General features: G+C 37.1%; 1 protein-coding gene across 4 annotated transcripts in view; it reads right to left on the reverse strand.

Moving 5' to 3' along the window:
- Positions 1 to 22,298, reverse strand: part of LOC139966354 (uncharacterized) — a 129,882-nt gene that overhangs the window by 12,155 nt on the left and 95,429 nt on the right. For 3 of the 4 annotated variants that reach the window (XM_071969269.1, XM_071969271.1, XM_071969270.1), the window contains 7 exons: positions 22,000 to 22,053; positions 17,615 to 17,677; positions 11,399 to 11,540; positions 10,048 to 10,099; positions 7,760 to 7,801; positions 6,117 to 6,243; positions 3,357 to 3,559 (listed from right to left, as the gene is read on the reverse strand). In XM_071969269.1, coding sequence (XP_071825370.1) covers positions 3,357 to 3,559; positions 6,117 to 6,243; positions 7,760 to 7,801; positions 10,048 to 10,099; positions 11,399 to 11,540; positions 17,615 to 17,677; positions 22,000 to 22,053 — 683 coding nt within the window. The remainder of the gene's footprint in view (positions 1 to 3,356; positions 3,560 to 6,116; positions 6,244 to 7,759; positions 7,802 to 10,047; positions 10,100 to 11,398; positions 11,541 to 17,614; positions 17,678 to 21,999; positions 22,054 to 22,298) is intronic. The other variant, XM_071969272.1, reaches the window with a different exon arrangement.

Below are 22,298 nucleotides of genomic sequence, written 5' to 3' on the forward strand. Positions count from 1 at the left end.
ATTTTCATTATTTGGGTAGCTCTTGCGACTATAGTACTAAAATTGGTATTAGTAAAATGTGAAGTTTGCATATGTGTGTTCAAAGGAAAACATTAGAGACAATCGGAAAGTAGCTGGTTGCTTTTTCTTAACACCATATTCTACTTTTCACACACAAACCATTTCAGCAATATTTTCTACAAGGTCCTTTGGTTTAGATTTTTTCCAAATGAAAGCACGATAGCCAGTTAGTTACATTCAACGTCTACTGATATTAGTTGCTTTGGCCCCGATCCGTAAATACCAAGTAGGCGAGGCTATTCAAGTATCTTTGCCAAGAAAGTATGATAAGTCTATACTAAGTGTAAATGTTTCTTTTGAAAGACAAAACGCTTTCTTCAGATGTCAAATGTCTATGGTTCCATATAAAACAACAATCTTTGCTAATCAGTGAAACTGATGGAAAGTAAAATAAGGCTGCAAATGCAATCAGCTGCTTTAAAATGAAAAAGAAGAAAGAAAAAGAGGAAAAAATCTATTCAGTTAGGATTAGAAGTGATTTATATCACATGGACTACTTTGTCAGAAGACAAAATATTCCATTTCATGCACAGAAATAGCTATATAAAAGTATTGCTATCATATATTTGAAGTTAAACAGCACCACTAGTGTACAGGTTAACAATGTAAGCTACATTGATTGTGCTCAACAAGTTATCAGTTAGCTACCGTGGTAAGTTACTTCATCAAAGGGGGCCCCTATGGAGTCACTATGTACTATGTAACATTCCTTTCATAATGTCTACAAGGAGGAGAGAAACCTCCACATGGCCCAAAGCCTCAAATTCTGGATATTTCCCATGCATAAAGAAATTGTGTAAATATATGAATATGTTTTATGCTGAACATACACATGTTGGGTATATTGCTGGGAAATCATGTTTAAACATGGTTAAATCATAATATACAATGACCCCTAGATGACCGTTTCACATAATTTTTCCCTACAACTCTACATTACACTATGACATTTACCAGAAACATTTATCAACATCCATTCCTTTCTGTAAAAGGTACCAATCTTGAGCCCTCTTTTTTCTTGTCAATATATGCAGAACTTGATAAAGTAAAATGAATTGTTAAGATCATTTTATGGCCTGTTTTGAATGATTAAACCCCATTCCTCAGATACCAGCAGAATTAGCCAGGACAGCCTTGAAGCATCTCGAGATGGCAGGCGTTATCAATCAAGATGGCTGCATTTTTGTGTTTTTGCCATGGGCAGGTATATGATGGTTCATTCAAGCATTTTACAAGAGTCCTCAGAAACATCTGATCGTTACTAAGAGTGATACAAGTGGTTAATCAGATGATCGAAAGAAATTTGCATATTTCCTACAGAAGGGAGGCACTAAAGAAAGATTCTAACCATGAAATCAAGACTACCACCATTGATTGCTACACATTAATTCCAGTCCAGTCACTTTTTGCATAAGTTCATGTCAAAAGATACATACAGCAAGTCTGACCATCGAATGGAGACATTGATACAATGCAATGCTGATTTCACAAGAGCTGTTAAAGCTGTCTAAAATATTCCAGGATTTGGAGAGTATATACTGTAACCTAACTGATTGTATGCAGGCATTATAAAAGATCTTTGTCTGTATATTTGAATCCTGCAAACTAAGGTGGATGTTATAATATGTGATCCTTATAAATTTCACATTGTTAATGCCACAACCTAATTTTCAAGAAGTCAGTGGTTAGTGAAGCCTCACAGAATGTGTGTGATGACATAAAGTGTAGTAACTGTATCAAGCATATTTAATCATGTCCTCAATTATCACTGAGGTTATGAATAACACAACCTCAACAAATCAGATTATGTTTTTAACCCAATAACGAGCTGGGAAGCTACTCGTTAATACTTTGTATCAGGGCATATGACATACTATATCAATGAGATAGCTAGTTAGAAAATTTAATCTCTGCGATTGTCATAAAGATTGTCACGAACAGGATCCTCCCTTCTTTCAAAAAAGCTCCCTTTTTGTCAAATTCTGATTCCTTGACCTGCCCAAGAGGAAGGTCACCAGAAGCAAATATCCTTTTTTCAAATATTCACAAGGCATTCTTAAATCAAGGACCACTTCAATCAACTAACGAGTTTGTGACAGATATCAGTAATCTTCGAGGACTGAAAGAGAACCTATGAAATTTGTGCCACAGTGATGTTTTTGTACCAATGTGTCAACAATGAGAACAAACAGTCGGGTCTCCTTTCAGAGTAGCTCTTGTTCCTCCTGATCATGACTGGAACGAAAATTGATTCATTGCCATTGTCTTGTGGTGCTACATGGGATGTATAATAGAACCCTGCTGCCCTTGGAGAGGCACAACTAACACAAACTTGTATTACATCTTTGGTAGTAATTACAGTAAAAACACCAGCAATGGCTATCAAATTTTACAATGGGAAATGCACTACAGCTGATGTTAGAATTAAAGCATTAAAGAAAAAGAAACACATTGTTAATTGTTATTTGAGGTATCAGGCATTTCCTAGTGACACAAATCTGTTATGATTTATATGAAGAAATCTATACATTGAGGAAACTATATTAAACCACCCCTCCACAATGATAGTTTTGGGGAAATGTATTTTTTAAAGTTTTCTGGCCTTTCCAATAACCTTAACTTGTCTGTGATCAATAGATTCTTGAAATTTGACATCTTCCACCATCATGAATTACCCAGGACACTAAGATCTTCCATTTTGAAAAGATACAGAAACTAGATGACTTGATGATCTTTATGGAAAGGCCCGTACATACAAATAAAAAAACTCCCTTCGTCAAGCTATCCCGGACAGCCAACATAATCAGTCACTCCTTCTCATGATGGAAAGAACATCATCAACCTAGTTTCTCTTTAAGGTTTTTATCCTAAAATGGCCACCTCAGTTGTAAAATGGCAACATTACCTAGCTTGCATCTCAAATTTATTTTGCACATCACAAATGTCAGCTGTAAGAAATGTCATATTGGGTTTGTAAAACTCCTGGTTTTGTCAACTTGTCAGGAATTTTGTTTTAAGACGCTATGAGTGCTCTTACAAAAATCTTTAATTCAAGATCTCAGCCCAATTTGTCATAAATGATAACGGAAAGCCACAGCCCAGGCTTTGCTTACAGTCTGCAAGCCATAGATCTACGGTTTGAAAATATCATCCAATCACCTAATATATTATGACACGCATAATCAGATTTCAAGGACGTATGCTCACAGGATTTATCGCTGATGTGATAAAAATGGAAATTACGCCATCCTCATCATCGCATAAAGAAAGTAGTTAGTAACGTCATCATCACTTACCGACTCAGTTCCTCATGCAGTTCACTCTCACTTGTCTGAGAGCCCAGGTTACCCAGGAACAGTGTTGTACAAGGTGTGGTGTTGGCCATAGCAACCATGGTGGCCGCAGCGCTGGCGGCCATACTAATGGGCAAAGAGGGCTGTGGGATATGTGAGTGAGGTGTGCCTGGCTGTGCGATGGCGTGATGTGTTGTGGGGTGAGGCTGTAAGAATGGAAAACGGACATAAATGAGGAGTGTCAAAATGCAGAAAGAGAGGATGGTTTGGGGGGGGGTGGGATTTGAATTAAAAAAATTATTCATATATGGATACATTTTGAAAATTCCCTCGTACCATCTTCCCTTCTCCTTATTTATTGCTGTCTTGTACCCTAACCTACAGTCAGCCTGTCTTAAAGTTTGACATGAAGTGAAAATGGAGAATGAAATAGGGAATATTTATCTAGCATACCATTCAATAAGCTCTTCAATATATTTAGTTACTTATTTTTTTCAAAAGAAAAATATTTAAATTTTCTCCATTCTTCTGAACATGAGAAGTGCAACTGTATCATCCATTTCTCCTTGACTAATGTGAAGTTTAATCGTGTCAGCCAATAGGAGGTGGTTGTTGAACATAGCAACGTTTGCAACAGTCACACCTGCAAGTCAACTATGACAATTCCTTAATGAACTCACAACTTTTCGGACTGTGTTCTTTTATCAAATACACAAAATTCATCAAAAGGAAGATAATATAACAATTCAAAAGACCTCAAAAATTTTCTGTTGTCGTGACAATTTTCATTCAATTTCCTTCTTTAAATTTAAGATTAATACAGCTGAATTGAAGAGATGCACAATGTAAAACTGGAGCAATTTCAAGGCACTGTTTTTGTGGGTTTTGTCTGCTCAACAAAGGTATGAAGCACAGATAGTGTGTACCAAAATTATGGACACATTTTTGACAATAGTTTCAATCCGGTAGTTGACTACAGTTGTGTCAGAATTGGCGACAGCAATTTCTTTGAAGGGTTATCTGCATTCTTGCCCCCAAAATATGCTAGACAGTCAAAATTATGGTAATTCAAGTGGAAACTATAAGTTCTTACCCCCCTCCCCCTCTCTTCCCACCCACCCAAAAATTCTTCCCAGTCACTGAAAGACATTTTTATATCTATTCACAACACATCTGCTGTCATTGCCACATCTCATTAACTAATACATAAATAAATACTCCTCTAACCACACAGACACGAAAGTACTTTTGAAAAGTTGAAGCGATTACAAGCATCTCCACAAAAATGATAGGAATTACATAATGATGACCCTTGACCTCTTCAAGAGAATTCAAGCTGTTAGTACAGAGGTGAAGCAGTTTTAAGCTGAAGACTACCAAAGCCAAAAGAAATATCCGATAAACAGAAAAAAGCAAAGGTTATCTTTTGAGAGTGAACAAAGAAGTTATTAACTAATGGCTTCTTTGTCTCCTCTCTGAACATGCTTAAAACAAACTATATCACACGAGTTTATGCCAGGACATAGAGCACTGCATTCTACACGACCAGTAGCCCAAACAATCACCACAGCCGGAGTAGTTTAGTCTAAAATCAAGTTTTGTCTGCACTTTTTGGTAGACCAAGAGTTTATTGATCTATAGAGCTGGAGAACATTATACAAAAATGCAGATGACAAATTTATCTTATCAAGATATACAAGATTCTTGGTTTCTAACTACGAACCGAAGTTGCAGTTCAGGTTCTGTACTTTCAGATATCCAAAATTTTGCGATTTGATTGTCAGATACTGGAATCCATTCGAGGAATGTTTCCTCCAAATCATATGAAAGTGAGATCTTTACTCCTGCAATGCAGAAGATTTTATTACTCACTGCTGCTTAATATATGAACATTAACTGTTACATTTTAGCCCAAATCTTTTTCAAACACAATTAAACAAGGTTTAGACAAAACTGTCTCCGACACCGTGCAAACAGAAGCATGATATGAATTGCTCATGTTCAAACATGGCAAAAGATCATACATATATATACATATATATATATATATATATATATATATGTGTATATATATATACACATATGTATATATAGCTAAGCAACATCAAAGATACAGCAGCTGAAACCAAGATAACTATGCCTAGCCAGATCAAATTCTTTACACTCTAATGATAGGTATAACATTTTCCTGTAAGAGACTACATCAGGTTTTATTCACATCAGGGCACACTCCACAAGAGTTAAATCTTTCAACAAATTTCTTCCCCCCCCCCCAATCCATCCCCTAAGTAGTAGCTTGTTGATAGTGTGTTTCACTGAAGTGTTACACAGATGTTATAACAACCAGTCTCGTAATCTGTTTTTGCAATCAAACCAGGTTCGCTGCCGTGGTATCCATCAAACTGCTAATTAACTCACTGAGATAGAACGCTAACAGGAGTAAATTTGAAATAGTCTGATCATATAATGGCTACTGATATTATGATATTATACAAAAAAATCAAGGGCAAAAGAATGCATGCCAAAACATTACTGGAATACATGTTTAGGACAAGACAAGAAGAAAAAAAAAGAAAAAATTTCCATCCTGGGGTGACCGACCATAACCGTTACGACTGATGTCAACATCACCATATGTAATCCACTTAGGAAAGTACACAAAACAAAACTTCTGAGAGACAAGCCACCCATTCAATGGTTTATCTACCTATCTGCGTGGATAAACATTGAATGGCCGTGCTTTAGTTCTCATCGTGGACTTACTAGGACATAGGCCAGCCTCGTTCCATCAGCAGCACCGGGCACCTGAGCATGGATGGGATGATGGGCCGCGATGATTTGATGGTGTGGAATGGATTGCGATGTAGGGTCAGTGTATGCTGCCGTCAATCTGCAGACATTGAAAAGAGGGAAGATAAGAATAGAAATGTTTCAAAGATTTAAACCGAAAAATTTGAAATGAGATGACATGAAACCAAACTGATGAAACAACCTACAAATTCAATACCAGAGAGAATCACAATTGTGAAACTTACATACAGTGCAATTTGAGAATGGTTGGCTATCTGCAGGGGTATCAACACAATGCTGTATCAAATGTTAATGTAACACAAATAAACTCTGCTAGTCCGTTGCTAACATGTCATAGTTCAACAAAATGAACTCAACTATCAACATTTGGCGCAACTTGCACCGGTGCTGTGGCCGAGTGGGTAAAGGCGATGGCAGTTGCAGCCATGAGGCTTAGCAATCGGGAGGTTTGGGGTTCGATACCCGGATAAGTCGTAGTCACGTTGGTTCTTCATCCATCTATGGTTTTCCCATCTGAAATAACTTTCTAAACTGAAGTGACTCCAAATTTGAGTTAAAATGTTGAATTGGAAGCCACCGGACGTGAAAGTTGTAATCCATGTGTCCTTGTGGGCTTCTTCCAGATTCGTGGTCGCTTCAGATTCGTATATATAACTGCCTAATTTATGTTATTTATTATTCAATATTTATATTATATTCAGAATCACTTAATTTTTCAAAGAAGTACTTCTTCACATACACTTCCCCAGGGATGCCGCTGGCCGACTTAAAGACAACCATTTTCAGAACTTATCATGAAAAAATTCAATTTGTACATGTATACCGTTGCACTTTTCATGTTTGGTGCAGTACCTTCTGACTGAACTTTCTATTTACTGCTATCAACATCACCGTTTACAGCGCATTCTCTTGTTGGCTAGCAATTATTTCTAACTGATCCTACTACAGTATTTCTCTCGATAGATGACCCCAGGGAATTCCATGCAAACTATTTTTGGACTCATTCGGATACTTGAATGCACTTCTAACAAGTTTCAAGCAAACAGTGGAAACACTTGTACCTTAAGGGTTAGTCGAAATTAAATTCCAGAAAAGCAAATCTTTTATGATCATATCAGTTATATGTTTTTGATAACATTTTTTGTTGTCTTGTGATACTTCATCAACAAATATATAAGAGGACAAAGATCTTCCCAATCATTTTATAATGCTTTTTATTTTGTTTATTTATCAATTCTTTTCAACCCTAAGATATTCAAAATTACCAGGTGCTGCATTATGGCTGCTAGTAACGTAATGCGAAACGTTAAAGATGTTATTTCAATTTCATGTCGTTCCCTCATTATACTTTCTTTGTTCTACTTAATGTCTTGGAATGTGCAAGGCCTGCAGTGCGTGTCAAATCTCCATAACATTCTTACCTATTAAATGTGTCAGAAATATGAGACGAACCATAACATGTCAAACTACAAAATCCATCTACCACTGAGTTCTTTCAAAACTGAAGCATTACAAAACCAACAGCTATTTCGGTTCCCAGATTGGGTGACATTTTGATGTGCGCTTTCAACGGCGCATGCAACGATAAAACTTACTTTTGATAAAGACCAGGGTGAAAGCCCACCGTACCAGTTTCACTGTAAGTGGGATATAAAATTTACAGTGATGAGCGTTATAAGGAAGCTCGTGAAATGCTCGCTCAATGACGTGATCAATGAAAATTTTGTGAAGCTATCGATTTGTCGCGCCATTAATCCAACGCACTAAATGCCAGGATGCTACAAGTTCATAAAACAAAAGAGTTTGACCAGATGAGTTCACATAGTGTAGATAATCAACATAAATGTTTCGGCTTCTGTTCTTGTTTCTGTTCTTGTTCACAACCAACTTTAATGTCATGGTAGCAAAAGATTTATTCAGTTCATGCTGAATGATTTGCAAAGATTTCTCATGGTTATGTGATTAACCAACCTTTGATGAGCGTGAGAGGCAGCAACCTTAGTGTAGTGGAGGCAATGGGAGAAGATCTAGACTTTGCTATGTGCCCAAGGATGATTCTGATGACCCCTTATTTGAAAACTTGGGAATGAGCAAAGTTACCTAGATATATTAAATACACAATTCTCGTACCTCTTGCTTGTATTTCTGCAGTGGGGTTTAACACTTTGTCTTTCTACATAGCTTGCAATATGCTCGACATCTGCTTCCAAAAACATTCAAGGTTTCAATTTGTTGATATTTCCATGGAAACGTAATACTTGCAATCTATTGTAGTTAGTTCTAGGAATCTCTTACTTCATACCTCCCCCCCCTCCCCCTTCCCACCATCCTATTCTGGCTGAAGCAAACAATGACCTTTGAACTTAATGGTATTGATAACACTGATAAAATCTGATACCAAAATTTAAAAAAAATGGGCAAACAAAATGACCTTATGCATGCCTACTTTTTACAGCCGCAGGAAAATATATTAGTAATATTAGATGAGCAATAACTGTCACTTCTTCCTATCAGTTATGAAATAAAGTTACTTTCAAAGATGACAGGTTAATTATCATAAGTCATCATCGCCTGCATTGAGCTAGGGGAGACCAAACTCATCATATTATATCATACATACGTGCACCCACTCTATACTGATTATCGCCATGGCAAAGAAACACTGCTGTCTTTATCACAATCGAGACCGATATTACTACTTGACACATATGGCACATCATAAAGTGATGTGTTTAATACCCAACATGCCATCAAACTTCACATCAACATGAAAAACTCTTTGGTTAATAGATCATATTTATCAAAAAGGATAAAGAGCGATAAAGAGTTAAAAGTATTCTCAAAAAATGAGAAGGATTGTACATACATGCCTGAACATCAAAGCCCCGATATGGGTGTAACATTGGACTGTTGAAGGTGTGACCCCTTGGATAAAATAGGGTGTAATGTTTCACAGTGAGTCCTCCACCCTGCTCACTTCCAACTTCTTCACAGTAAAATCCCCTAATGTAAAGCACCCTTTTTCCCAATTCCTAAAGCAATTCTTTCAGGTCAAATTCTGTCACCTTCCTAATTAAAAGGGACCTTAACCATCTCCTTTACTACTCATTCAAGTTAAAGGAGACAACATACTAAAATATTTAAGTTAAAACATCCAGACTATGATGCATATACCACCACATTTCATACTATGGATATCCTCCCAATTTCCATTCCTAAAACATTGTTACTTTTTCAGCCGACTATGCACTGGAGGGACACAGGGGATATTTTGCAGACACTGTTTTCTCACAAATGTAAACTAAAGTAAAAATTCATTTAGAGCAAATTGTTTTAATCTTACAGCAAAGCCAAGGTAAGATTTAGATTGTAGAAGTCACTGAAGTAACCATCATTTTTAGGGAGTGTTAGCTCAGTGGTTAACACCGGTGCCTTCCAATCATAAGGTCCCCTGTTCGAGTCACTCCAAGATTAATGTATGTTACAGAGTTGTTGCCAATTGACAATTCATAATCAGAGACGTTATATATGAATCTAAGAGACTCGACTTCCGTCAGCTTGCGGCTTTGATAAGCCAATGAGGCTTCTTCGCGAGATCCTGCTTGCAGGGGGATCTAAATAAATCTACATACAAATACATACATTTAATCTACATCAACCATTCGTCTTGTTGACGGGGGTGTCATAAGGCTGTGGCTATGAAGGGCTATTTGAAATTTTCAGCTTGGGACAATTTTAGCAAAGCACTTGGAACGTGCATGACCTTATTCATCCAATCATAGGAACCAACAGCTGTTTAACTGCTATTCAGAAATCTTGAGTGCATTGTAGGTAATACACACTAGTTTTGACACAAAGTTCAGACAATAAGGAAAATACTTACGGATGTCCCCATGTCTCTGGTGTACCAGGCAAGAACACAGTACCAAGGTCATCTGAAAATTAGCAAAAAAAAATCAACATTATAGTCTTTTAGAAAGCAGATCATCTTTGGAACAGAAAAAAACAAGTTCTTTTTCCACCTTCCTTCAGCTATTTGTTAATGTTTTAAACACTGGTTAAAGAACAAAATTAGTCCATTCATAACACAACTGTACAAGAATTACTTCATTCATAAAGAGCCATAGCTTTTACTGTTGATCACCAAACTTTGACAATGGAAACAGGTCACAAACTCAAAATACCAATAGTTTAAACAAATGCAGTAAAAAATAAATCGAATCAAAAATATGTCTTCTCATTCAGTTTTTCCTGCAGCAGCATTACAAAATTGATACTTTTCTCGTGAAGGAGAAACAAGCTTTGTTAAATGATTTGATGTCAATTGTAATTGATGCTGTACAACCGTGGCAACCTCTGTATATATTTGATTACATACAGAACCACACACTGATAATGTGATGTACCACCAAGATCTAAATAACTTCTGTATTTAGATCAACCATACTGTGTGGTTGTGCACTTTTCCCATGGGCTTCATGGATGAGAGCCTTTGCAAAACACAAGATTAATTGTAACTAATTTTCACTATGAAGTATAAGAAAAGGAAAGAAAAAGATTAACAGAAGCTATGGCAGCAGCTTGGTGCTTTTAGTCTGAGATATAAAAAATTATGGTTTGAATGTCAGCTGTGTATAACATAATATAACTCACATTATATACAGTTCTAGAATAATTAAAAATCCATTTATCTTCGAACTTACATCATTCTCCATTAGAGAATGGAAATCCCCAACATTTGTCATAACAGAGAGAAGTCTCGCACTTGAGTCTCTATATTAGTTCTTGAGATGTTTTAAAGGAAATTATTTAATAATGTGGTATCCTGACTGGGGAAAAGATGGGGAGGGGGAAGAGATGAATGGAGGAGGAGGAAGAGGAGGAGGAGGAGGAGGAGGAGGAGGAGGAGGAAGAGGAGGAGGAGGAGGAGGAGAGGGGCAGAAGGAGTTTGACCTGGTGGGAGGAAAGTTGTAGCTGAGTTGCCAAACTATTGACAAAACTTAAAGTGGCAAACTCATTTATACTCATCTGGGCCTCTACAGTTGATCGAAGTGGGATGGGGGAGGGGGAGGGGGAGGGGAGTATTAGATGGGTCTAAGGGTGGTCTCTAGGGGTCAGAGGGAGTCAGGAGTTGATTTACACCGGGTAGATTGAATGATGGTGGTCTCTGGGGATGATTGAGGTCTTCATGGGTTGATGTGTGTCTGTAGGATTTCAAGAAACGCTATACTCACATGGGTCTCTAGGGGTCATGGGCGGTCCGATGGCAGGATTCCCTGGTAACGGGGAGGTCTGCTTCGGTTTGGGCACTTTGGTGTTGGACTTAGCAAACTCCAGTCGGATAGTTTGAGGGGACTCTGAATCGAACCGGACACCCTGCAAGAGAAGCGAAAGAAACCTCTTTGAATTCAGAATTATGTAAAACATTACTGTTCAAAATGTTTGCAGTCTTGGTCATGAAAGTTTAAAAAGCACCTAAAAGTCATAACACTCACTAAACTTGTAAAAGATCAATATTGCTAGACTAAAACAGGTTATGAGAAAATCAGAACTAATACTAAGAATGCTATTGCTTTTAGTAATTGAAGCTTTTTTGGGTAAAAAATTATACATGGAGTGAATATCGGCACAGGGAGGGTGAGGGGGAGATGGAATGTTGGAAAAAAATATTTAATGTCAATTTATAACGTTCTCATGCAGCGACAATCTTTTCTACATTCACCCATCTCTTCAAACTTTAATCTGGTGTGAGTAATCCTCATTTGTATACTCAATGGCGATAACAAGGGAACACACTGTTTTCCTTAAATTCTATTTAGTGAGAATTGATACCTACACAATTATATATCATATTGCCCCCAGCTCTCTGAACTGCCGCATTGCATCCTCCTGTCTGTTTCGTTAATGAAGATTTACATATACATCATCACTTGAAATCGGACCAACCGTTAATTAAAGACTGGACTTAGATGGTAATAACAACCTCAGCGCCCACGTGTCACCAATCCATCAGGACGCACAGACACAGAGGCTGCTGAAGCATCTCTCCAGCGTACTGAGACAAGAATTTGTGAAATGCTTTGGAAATGACCAAGCCCTTTGACCTCTATATTGACTTCTGACATTGAATGCATTGGAAAAGAATATTTCTCTAATGCATGTCAGGTGCCAATAAAGTGTTTAGTTCACGCTCTAATTGTTATTTTGTATTTTTTAAATACTTGGACTTTCGGTATTCCTTTCGACTTTGGTATAGTAACGTTTATAATAAGCCTCATTTTGGTTGCATCACAGTGGGTCTTTAAGACAAACAGTGTCCTTCTTAATGTTGGGACTGATCCAATTTCCATATGTACATGGGGTACATAGATGGTCCTCTCCCCACCCCCTTTCACCATGCCAGCTATTTCACTTAATTACACAAATCTTCATCTCCACCATAAAGTATGATGCAGATTTGTCATGATCTCCCTTCTCCTCCCTAGTCTAAGCTTGAGTAAAGGTATTGGACAGAAAGGTAGCAAATTGTGAACGTTTCTTCTGCATGCAAAGGAAAACCCCCAGATTGAAACAACATCATTGAATCTTCTACTGACAGTAAATAACTGAATATAAAGTAAACGACTGAACCATTTATACAATACTGAGATAAAAACATGCAAGAGCCAATCCAAAAGGCATACCCCAATTTAAAGGCTCTGAAGGGATGATCCAAAGAGCATACCCTAATTCTAAGCCATAATGGGATGGGTCCAATGGATAATCCCTATTCCAAGCCTCTAATGGGATGATCCATCTGAGATCATTATCCCAATTCTGGGCCTCTAATAGACATGTCACACTTACAGATGTCACAGATGTATTGAGCCTGCTATATTTTTTATTTTCTCTCTGGATATATATAAAGTAAGGTGTATTAACAATCAACATTGACAACTAAGACTTATCACCTTTAGAATGCCATGACCTTGAGGAATGTGAGAGATTTGGTTCTTTTCCCTTTAATGCTAATGACCTTTCTCATCATCCATCAGTAGTTTTCATGGCTCTACCAACTTGACAATGTCAAAGGAAATGACTCCCAGAAACTCGATACCGAAGCTAATTCTGTTTTCAATCAACATCTTAGCCAGGTAAATCTCTACTGACTGGTATACACATATATCTATTTATATGACCAGAGATTATTCTTAATACTGGTGTTGCAGAGGACAAAGCCTATATGCTCTTCATTCTAACGGTAATAACCAACCAGATCAAATTGCTTAGCCAACCAGGGAGCCCTCGACCCACATCAGAGGTCGTGCACCAGAGCAGGATTATAATTAAGTTGCCAGTTGCATGACCCTTCTTCTTCATCTTGTTGTTGTTGTTGTTCCACCCTTTTGTTTCATCATACCTTGATTATCGGTCATACATTCTCTCTCTCTCTCTCTACTGTCATTATATATTTAGACCTCAGAGTTTTATGTGTTTGGAATCAGCGGCATACCGATGCATTTGACCGGTTGGTGTCCTATTGCCCGACATTTATCCTGATAGAGATCTCAAAATTCAACAAACATCTGACGAATGGCGACTACTGCGCGTAAAAAACATCTTGGAAAGTGTCATCCACATTAAAAATGGAGACATACATTTTCCTCATCTAAATACCGGACTTCTTAGGCTCAAGATCTACCCCCTATCCACACTTGTCTTTCGCCTTGGTAACCTAATCCTCTCCAAAATGTCATATCTGGCAGCCTCTTTCAAAGTCAACAGACTCCACCAATCAGATGAGAGTTCTGGGTCAAGTGATTATCTAACACTTAGCTGACACAGATATCGTACCCAAGCTCACTGTACCCCTGCTGTTGTTATTAGGCTGAAGAAACATGAATAGACAAAACTCGGGGAATGTCTCCATCTTAATGGAAGCAGACTTCATGACAAATCGAGAGAGCGTGTGGAATGGATTCCTAGCAAATTAAATGTAATGATTATTTATTTCTTATGTCAGGTTCTGGGTACATTGTGTGTGCACTGTACTTTGTTAGACATGTCCAACATCTGGTAGATTATTTTGAGCAAATGGCATTTGATTAGCCCTCAAAATATCCTCAAAGACTTTCATAAATTTTATGTAACGTCCTAAACTAGAAAAATTCTTTGGAACTTCTTTAGAGGCCTCAAATAGGCTGTTTTACTTGAAGGATTTTTTTTACGTAACCCCCGCGCCAAGTCATACCACCAAAAATATCGCTTTTCAGAGACGAACAATGTTTTCCCTGCGCAATGCATGGACTTTTTCAAAAGCTGGTAAACGTCGGCTGTATCAGGAGAGTCCTGGTAAGAAAAAGTATGTGTGCGCTACTTGGATGATGTATGCACGTGCCGAAAACACTCACTGCCTAGCTGTCCATCGCTACGCATATTCTCTGATAGAATAATCTATTACAATTGTGTAACTATATTCTCTGCAAGATCGTGGATTTGCCGCGATGTTTTTGCCTTTTCAAGGTCTGTACTCTGAAACGTGTTGAACATTTTCGCGAACATGTCGTCATACAAATACAGTAAATGCCTAATACTTTGCCAACACTATCAATCTTTAAACTGGGATTTCAACTAAGTTGTTTAGACAGTTAAGTTTTAATTACAGTCATGGACAGAAATCGGATGTTATGCTGATCACATTGAATACGCCCTTAAAGCTATGCCGTTATTATGAACAGAAGAACAGTGTCTATGAAGTGATACTGAGAATATGTTTAGTACAGAATAGCGATATATTTCCTGTGAACCTGGTTTGGACGTTTCCCAATCATGCCGCTATGCCTGGAGTTATAACTTGTTGAAACGCGGGGTTCAAACTGCAGGTCTCATCTGCGGTTTTTATTTTAGCTCTACCTATGCATGCTTGAAGCAAGCTCACGTTTGTGGGAACAGCCTTAAAGTGAATTCCTAACTAGGATCGGTAATTAACCCCAAGTATGCAAGGAAAGACCACAAAAAAGGATAACCTTATGATCTCACAAATTATGACATGCATCATTTTACCAACCATTCATCCAGAGGGTAATTTTCCATAACAAACTATTGCGCATAACAGAACATCGAATAAGAAAACAAACAATGAGAAACTGGTAAATTATTAGCTAAGTGCAAAAGGCTTGTAACTATGAGGTCACTAATTCAAATCCTGTTGTACCTAAATATGTCCTTGTATTCTTGTTTCCAAAACAATTCATAAGTCGATCAACTTGTATGTCTAAACAGAATGCTAAGGGTCAGATCCTGTGAATGATAGTACTTTCTTTTAATGCATTAGCAAATTTGTATGCCAAAATAAAAGGCAATTCTTTCAGTTAATGTTTTCTTTTAACTACATAATTAAGGGACAAAATAACTAAGGGCAACACTGAACTTTACTAGTAAATATGAGAAAACACGATTTATATATGAGGATTTACACTGGATGTGTATACCTCCCTTTAAAGTAACATCTCACCTCGCTTCATTTGTTAAACATCAAATTCAGTATCGATGTGTCATTGCACTTTTTCTATATAACGTAGTAGTTTTAATTACCTCCAAAAGTAATCTGGTCATATTTCTCTGGAACTATTTTTTAAATTCCTTCCTATAGTATTACCCAAAACTAACTGTTTTGTAATGTTGAAAGTTTGAAGCCAATTTGATGTGCAATAAATGATTTCCAAATGTGAGGGCGGTAGATGGCCAGTAAGTTCTGTAGCAAATGTCAAGGAACTTTCCCCATTGACTGAATGCACCTGTCCGCTATCAACGTGAAATCTTACAGATTATGTTACAGCCACAAATATTTTACTGATCAAAGGCACTATCACAGATTGTTAGAGATGGTAAAGTCGTGAATAATTTGCAGAAGATACAATTTCCTCTGGAGCAAAATTAAAACAAACTTTGTTGCAATTAGATTTGATGACAAGCAGATTGGAACACTCGAGGCGTAGAATGGTACCAACGATGTATCTTTAGCCATGCACATATATAAACAACAAAAGCAGGTTAACATATACAGACCTAATCTACCAAAATTTGACTCTAATGACTCCGAAAATTTTATCCTTCCTGAGAAAGGAATATTTTAAGCCAACAGGAAACATATACAAACAAAAGGAGTTATAACGAAAGTTTAAGTTTTTTACAGTTGTAAGTATTACGTACAATTTTGCATGCATCAAAGTCTCGGCATACATATTCAAGAAAAGACTAAAAGTTACTGATGACTGTATAAATGACGAAGCACGTAAACGATGACAGACAATTGCATCTCACTGATTAATTAAGAGGTCCAGTTACAATACATAAGCAGCGGCAACATCATAATTAAATCCCACGATGGAATTATATTCCTGTCAGATCTTAGCAGAAATTCTCAACCCACTTTCAGCCATGATAATACTTACTTAAATACATAAAAGAATGAATTTCTCACCACTTATAGAGATAATTTTACAAGAATCAATTTTTAAGCATCCTTGCAACCTTCATTTTCATACAGAAAGAGCTTTTCCATTAGTTAGCTATTCCAACACTGAACCGCTTCCTCTCCCACCCACTTGCCTCCGCCTGCATCTTCCCCCACACAGAAACCAAATGAATCACTCCATCTCTTACCAACTCACAAACTTTATACTTGCAAGAATTACTAACAGGTCAACACTACTGCTTCTTGCCCTCCAGGCACCACAAGATGGGATTGAAAGCTGTTTAATTTACTTGTATATTATCCCTTAAATGTTAAGTTTTAAGATAGCAGATGTTTCACCCAGTTAGCAGGACTATAACCCAAGGTATACTGTCCAATATGAGATAATACCTAATAGCTATGTGGTATACTTTATTTTGATTCCCGCTACCCGGCACTCGACCAAACTTAAAGTCACAGGTTCAACGGAGTGTATAACTGATGCCTGTCAGTATTAACAGTCTTGCGGTAGAAAAAACATATCTTGCACGTTGAGTAAGCTGCTGCAGTCTCGGAAAAATGACTCCCATTTGCTTGCCAATTAATCGGCAGGTGCTTTTTGACCGGTTATGGGTTAAGTTGATAGAGACTGTTGTACTCTGTTCCTGATAAGTTATTAACATCGGATAGACTTTGGGCAGGAAGGTACTAATCCAATCAAGAACAGGGAAGGCTTGAGTGTCAGTAATGTTGCAATAGTTAATCACCTTTAAAATGTAGCCAATGGTTTTAGTGATTTTGTAGGACTAACTCAATAATATCAGGAGCCTCTGTCTAGGCCTAAACATTAATTCGCTGTTCTACATATTCAAGATAATTAACACCCAAAAAGCTCTCTCTATCTGCTGCAAGACAATAGAGAACATTGGTGAATGAAATCCAGTACCATACAGTATGTTCTTCACAAATTTGTTAATAAAGCATTGTAAACAGTGACACTGCTCCTCCTTCTCACCTGTAGAGATTCTTTGGCTGCCTCTGCACCCGCTCTGGAGTCAAAGGTCACAAAACCGACAGGCTATAAGGGGAAAACAAAAAAGTGTAAACATTCTGTTAGTGTTGTGTTGGCATCATGTCACAGTTAATGTCATTTATCTTTTTTTCCCTTCAAGAAACATTTCTCATTCTGGTGACCAGTTTTAATGCACAGTATTATGCTACATTATGTGTACATTTAAGTCCTAGAAACAGATCGACATATGATAATGTAAGAATGTGTACATGATCATATAGGCCCACTCCAGGTTAGCATGCAAACTCTTCATTATAAGATCAAATGATTTCTTGAAATATTACGAAAATAGCTCGTCCTTCCCAGGAGCCTTAAAATGACACAAGAAAAAACAACCACAGAATAAACATGTTAAATAGAAGAACTAAGTATGGAATGCAATTTGTTTATATTCCAGAACGTTATAATAGACCAGTACTGATCATACATTAATCTTCCCATATGGATACAGTTGGTGTTAATGTGAAGGGACATGTATGCATTCACAACATGGAGGCATTACTCTGTAACAAGGTCTGCCAGGTCTACAGGTTTGCCTGTAATTGACCAGTACGTATCATACATTAATCTTCCCATACAGCTGGTGTTAATGTGTAAGGGCATGTATGCATTCACAACATGAAGGCATTACTCTTTAACATGGTCTACCACCCTTTCGTAATGCAGATCTGATTCTAACCGAGTCCTTCCTGCCTGTGACTTATGACAAAATATTTTCACAAATGTGGGTTTTTGTGGTTCACCTGCGATTCCCTACAGAACCAAACCAAACATGACACTGTTAATTCCTTCACTTAGTAATAGCGACACATGAAGAAATCGGCAGAGCCGGTCTAATGTATTACACCGTTTACTTCTGATTGATTCTGCACATGTACAGTTCCGGTCGGGTCTCCGTGACCCTTCCAATAATTGGCTGTCAAAATTCTCCCGCCTAACCTGTCTTCCCCATCTCGTCTGACAATCTCTCATCGTCTGCTGTTGCTGTTGCACCAACGCTTGGAGCTCTCCAGGCAGATATACCTGGGAGAAGCTACAGTTGTCAGCTGAACACATATCAGGTATGTTTATTGATATTTGGCCTGTAGGCCTACAAGCAGTTGCAAATGTTTTCTTACAAATATTCAGAGTGAAGATGAAAAACTTAAAGTAGTATGCCATGCGAGTGATCTGACTTCAAGTGTGAATTCACCACCAAGAGGGACACAAAAATTACTAATTTTCTAACAAGCATGGTTTTAATTAATTAATCCTAATATATATACTGTAGCAATATGTCTGTCACCTTTGATTAAACCTTGAAGGCAGATCAAATTTAGACAGTCCAATTAATTTTTGCTGAAATTAAAACTGCAGCTTCAAGAAACAGTTTCAAAAAGACACTTTTCACTTCGGATGAAACTTTACTGCATTTTAACAGAAATATACGTTAGAGTAATACTTTGACATATCATCAAACTAAAGGTAAATTACAAGGGACACAAAGTAGCCAACTGTTTGACACAATTAACATAATTTGAAAACCCTAGGCTACTAGGCTTTCACTACAACTTTTGAAGTTAAATCCATGCATCCTGAAGCATATTCTAAATCACTTTCCATAGCCAACAAAATATAGGTGAATAAACACAATTATGATATTACAAACATGATAGACTTTTCACAAAACAGCTGGTTGACGATGGTTTACTGTGTATAAAGGTAACATACTGTAAACAAACATTGCTAGATAAATTAAACTGGTCACACATTTACAATAATCAAAACCATCTTACATGCATAATTTTCAGTTGTAGAGTATTCTGTGGTCCATACTTTACATTATTCATGATTTTGTGACAATCTGTTTATTATTTCACATGTTTCCATGGTGATATAATTTGAGGATAAAGACGACCCTGACATGCAATCACTGAAGATTACATTAATTGATGGAGCAATGCTTCGCATAGTTTGAATTTACAGTCACTTGAGTTCGGCTATCATGGAATAAAATAAAAGTATTTCACTCATAACACAGTTGCATGATAACTTTGAACATTATCTACTCAACATTTATGGTACGTTCCCATGGTAACCGTGAGTTTTGTCAATAATGGTCCATTCAGTTATGCAGTTGAGAATAGTCGTAATGGATTCACAATTTGTAAAAGAATGAACTATTCCATACTGTTCTACATTCTAGTCCTTCTTTGTGTCCTCTAGAGCATGCGATAGTAAAGATACAATCTGTCACCAACGGCAAATGTTGAAAACATTGCCCAGAGAAAAGAAGAAGTTGCAACCACTGTAGAAATCCGAGACATAGAATATGTAGACACTATTTAGCATAATGTCCTTAGAGGCTAGGCTGAAGTGTCATCACCTACATAACAACATCAAGCAGGTGTACCCAGCATCACTAACAACCAAGCTTATCCTCATTTCACGTGTCATAACAACTTACTTATTTATTTAAAAAAAAAAACAATCACATTTCATGGCCAAAGAATTTAGGCTGTTGGATGCATGGAAGTTTATATATGCTTCTTAACATGACTTGATTATCCCAATAGCATACATAGCCCTATATAATTTATCAAATTTTATGACATATTTGTATTTTAATCTTCCTAACATGTGACATAATTTATTTGTTCCATATTCCCTTGTTTGGCTCCTTTTTTGTTGTCTTCTGAAATCTAAATTAAGCTATGATTATTGCCTCTTTAACTTTGGAAATTTATCTTTTAGTTCAGATATTCTGTCAAGTTCAATGTGAATGTGGAACCAATGATGATGTTTTTCAAACCTGAATGGTTGATAGAATTATGAAATCTACTGTATTTTAAAGGCCTATATAACCCATTCCATTAGACATCCTGTTCAGAACCAAATGCCATACTGTTTATAGGATGGAAAAGCATATATTCTGTTCTCTTTTTTTTCAGTTTCAACCCTTAGAGAGGTCAGGCAATTATGTAAGAAAAGTACTGTATGCCTGTCTGGTTGGTGAGCTGTGTTTGCTGCTACCCTCTGGTCAATCATTAACTATAATCACAGAAACTTGTAAAACAGTCTTAATTTAACTATCCCTCAATTTCTAGGAATACTTTCTTTGTTCAGAACCCGCATGATAGGTACTTTTTAAAACTTGCCCACTCCTAAATTTAGTCGTTTTTAATCAGACCAGAATCGTTGTGTAATTAAGAGACGACCTTTGACTTGCATTTTTGCAATTAAATATGAAGATCTTAATCATAAATGATCAATCGGGATCTACTGTTTCTCGTGCCCAATTCTTCGTTCCTAGATGGAGCCGAGGTTGTACAGTGCCTCCCATACTTCTACAACTACACCCAGATAATTTTCACATCCAATTGCATTAATTACACCACCATTGGTATCTCGAGTGCCAAACGCGTGCACATACGAAATGAAAAGGCTCCAACCGATCTGAACATTTTCAATGGTGCGGGCTGTTTTGATGACAAGTAGACGGATCGTCAGAGCACTTCAAAATTCTTGGCAGACACCTGCCACATACTGTCAATGTTAATCTAATAGAAGCTACCACACTTCAGTAATGTAACTATATAGTTATGATGCATCAATACCTATCTATTCAAACCACAGTAACCGTTTCTAAATTGAGTACGTTTTAACAAACCTTGCCAACCTTGTCTAACAGACTGAGGAAGAAGAGTCTGCAAAACCTAATAGAATATCAATGGCAATTATTACACTTAAGATATGCTCTACTTTATGTGAGAGAGAACAGTGTAGCCTCTCTGAAAGGTCATCAAGTATTACCTCAAAAATTGTACTAGAAATAGTTAAAGATTTCTCAAAGTTTGTAACAGAAATTTTTCTGGGATTTATAACCCTCCATGCAAGTTATTCCTAGATATTGAGAAATGTTCAACTAGATATATAACATTTCAAACTGGCAAAATGTGGTGAGTGAAATGGTCCTTCAAGTTTGATTGAAAGAGCTGGCCATTACTTGACTAAATTATTAAGCATATTGGTATGGGGAAGGGAGGGGGGGAGGGGTGTTGATGGGAATGGGAGCATGTGTATAACTAGATATAGGCATTTTAGAAATAAAGTGAAGATGCTTGTGTAATACATTAAGTACTAATATTCACATTTAGAGTCCACATGTAATCATTTCTCTCCTCATACCAGGTGGGACTCTACTTGTACCCCTACTCATGCTGTTGTACTCATAATAAGACATGTCTATTTGAACAGGTATCAAATAAGACTAACTAAAGATAACAGTGGACAAGTTTGGATAACTTCTTCCTCATCACATCACATCACATTGGCAAACATGTACTTACTGACTGACTCTTTCCAGGTTTACTGGTAACTTTTAGAAGGGATCCCTCATATCCCTATAAATGAAAAAGAAAAGAAAAAGAGAATTTATAAATACATTGAATTTCCACAAATTGAAAATCAGGGCATATGAGTAAACATGCAATGAAAGTATGAAACCCCTCAACAACTTCTGTTTAAACATCAGTGAATCATCAACTTAAGCAAACATTGCTAGTTATTAACAGGTACACCGGAAGTAAAAATTACTGTTTCAGAGAGAAAAAAGTATATTCCAATGATGAAATTAACCTCTCCAACA

Source organism: Apostichopus japonicus, chromosome 4, assembly GCF_037975245.1.
Source record: "Apostichopus japonicus isolate 1M-3 chromosome 4, ASM3797524v1, whole genome shotgun sequence".
In the NCBI taxonomy this organism is placed as follows: domain Eukaryota; kingdom Metazoa; phylum Echinodermata; class Holothuroidea; order Aspidochirotida; family Stichopodidae; genus Apostichopus; species Apostichopus japonicus.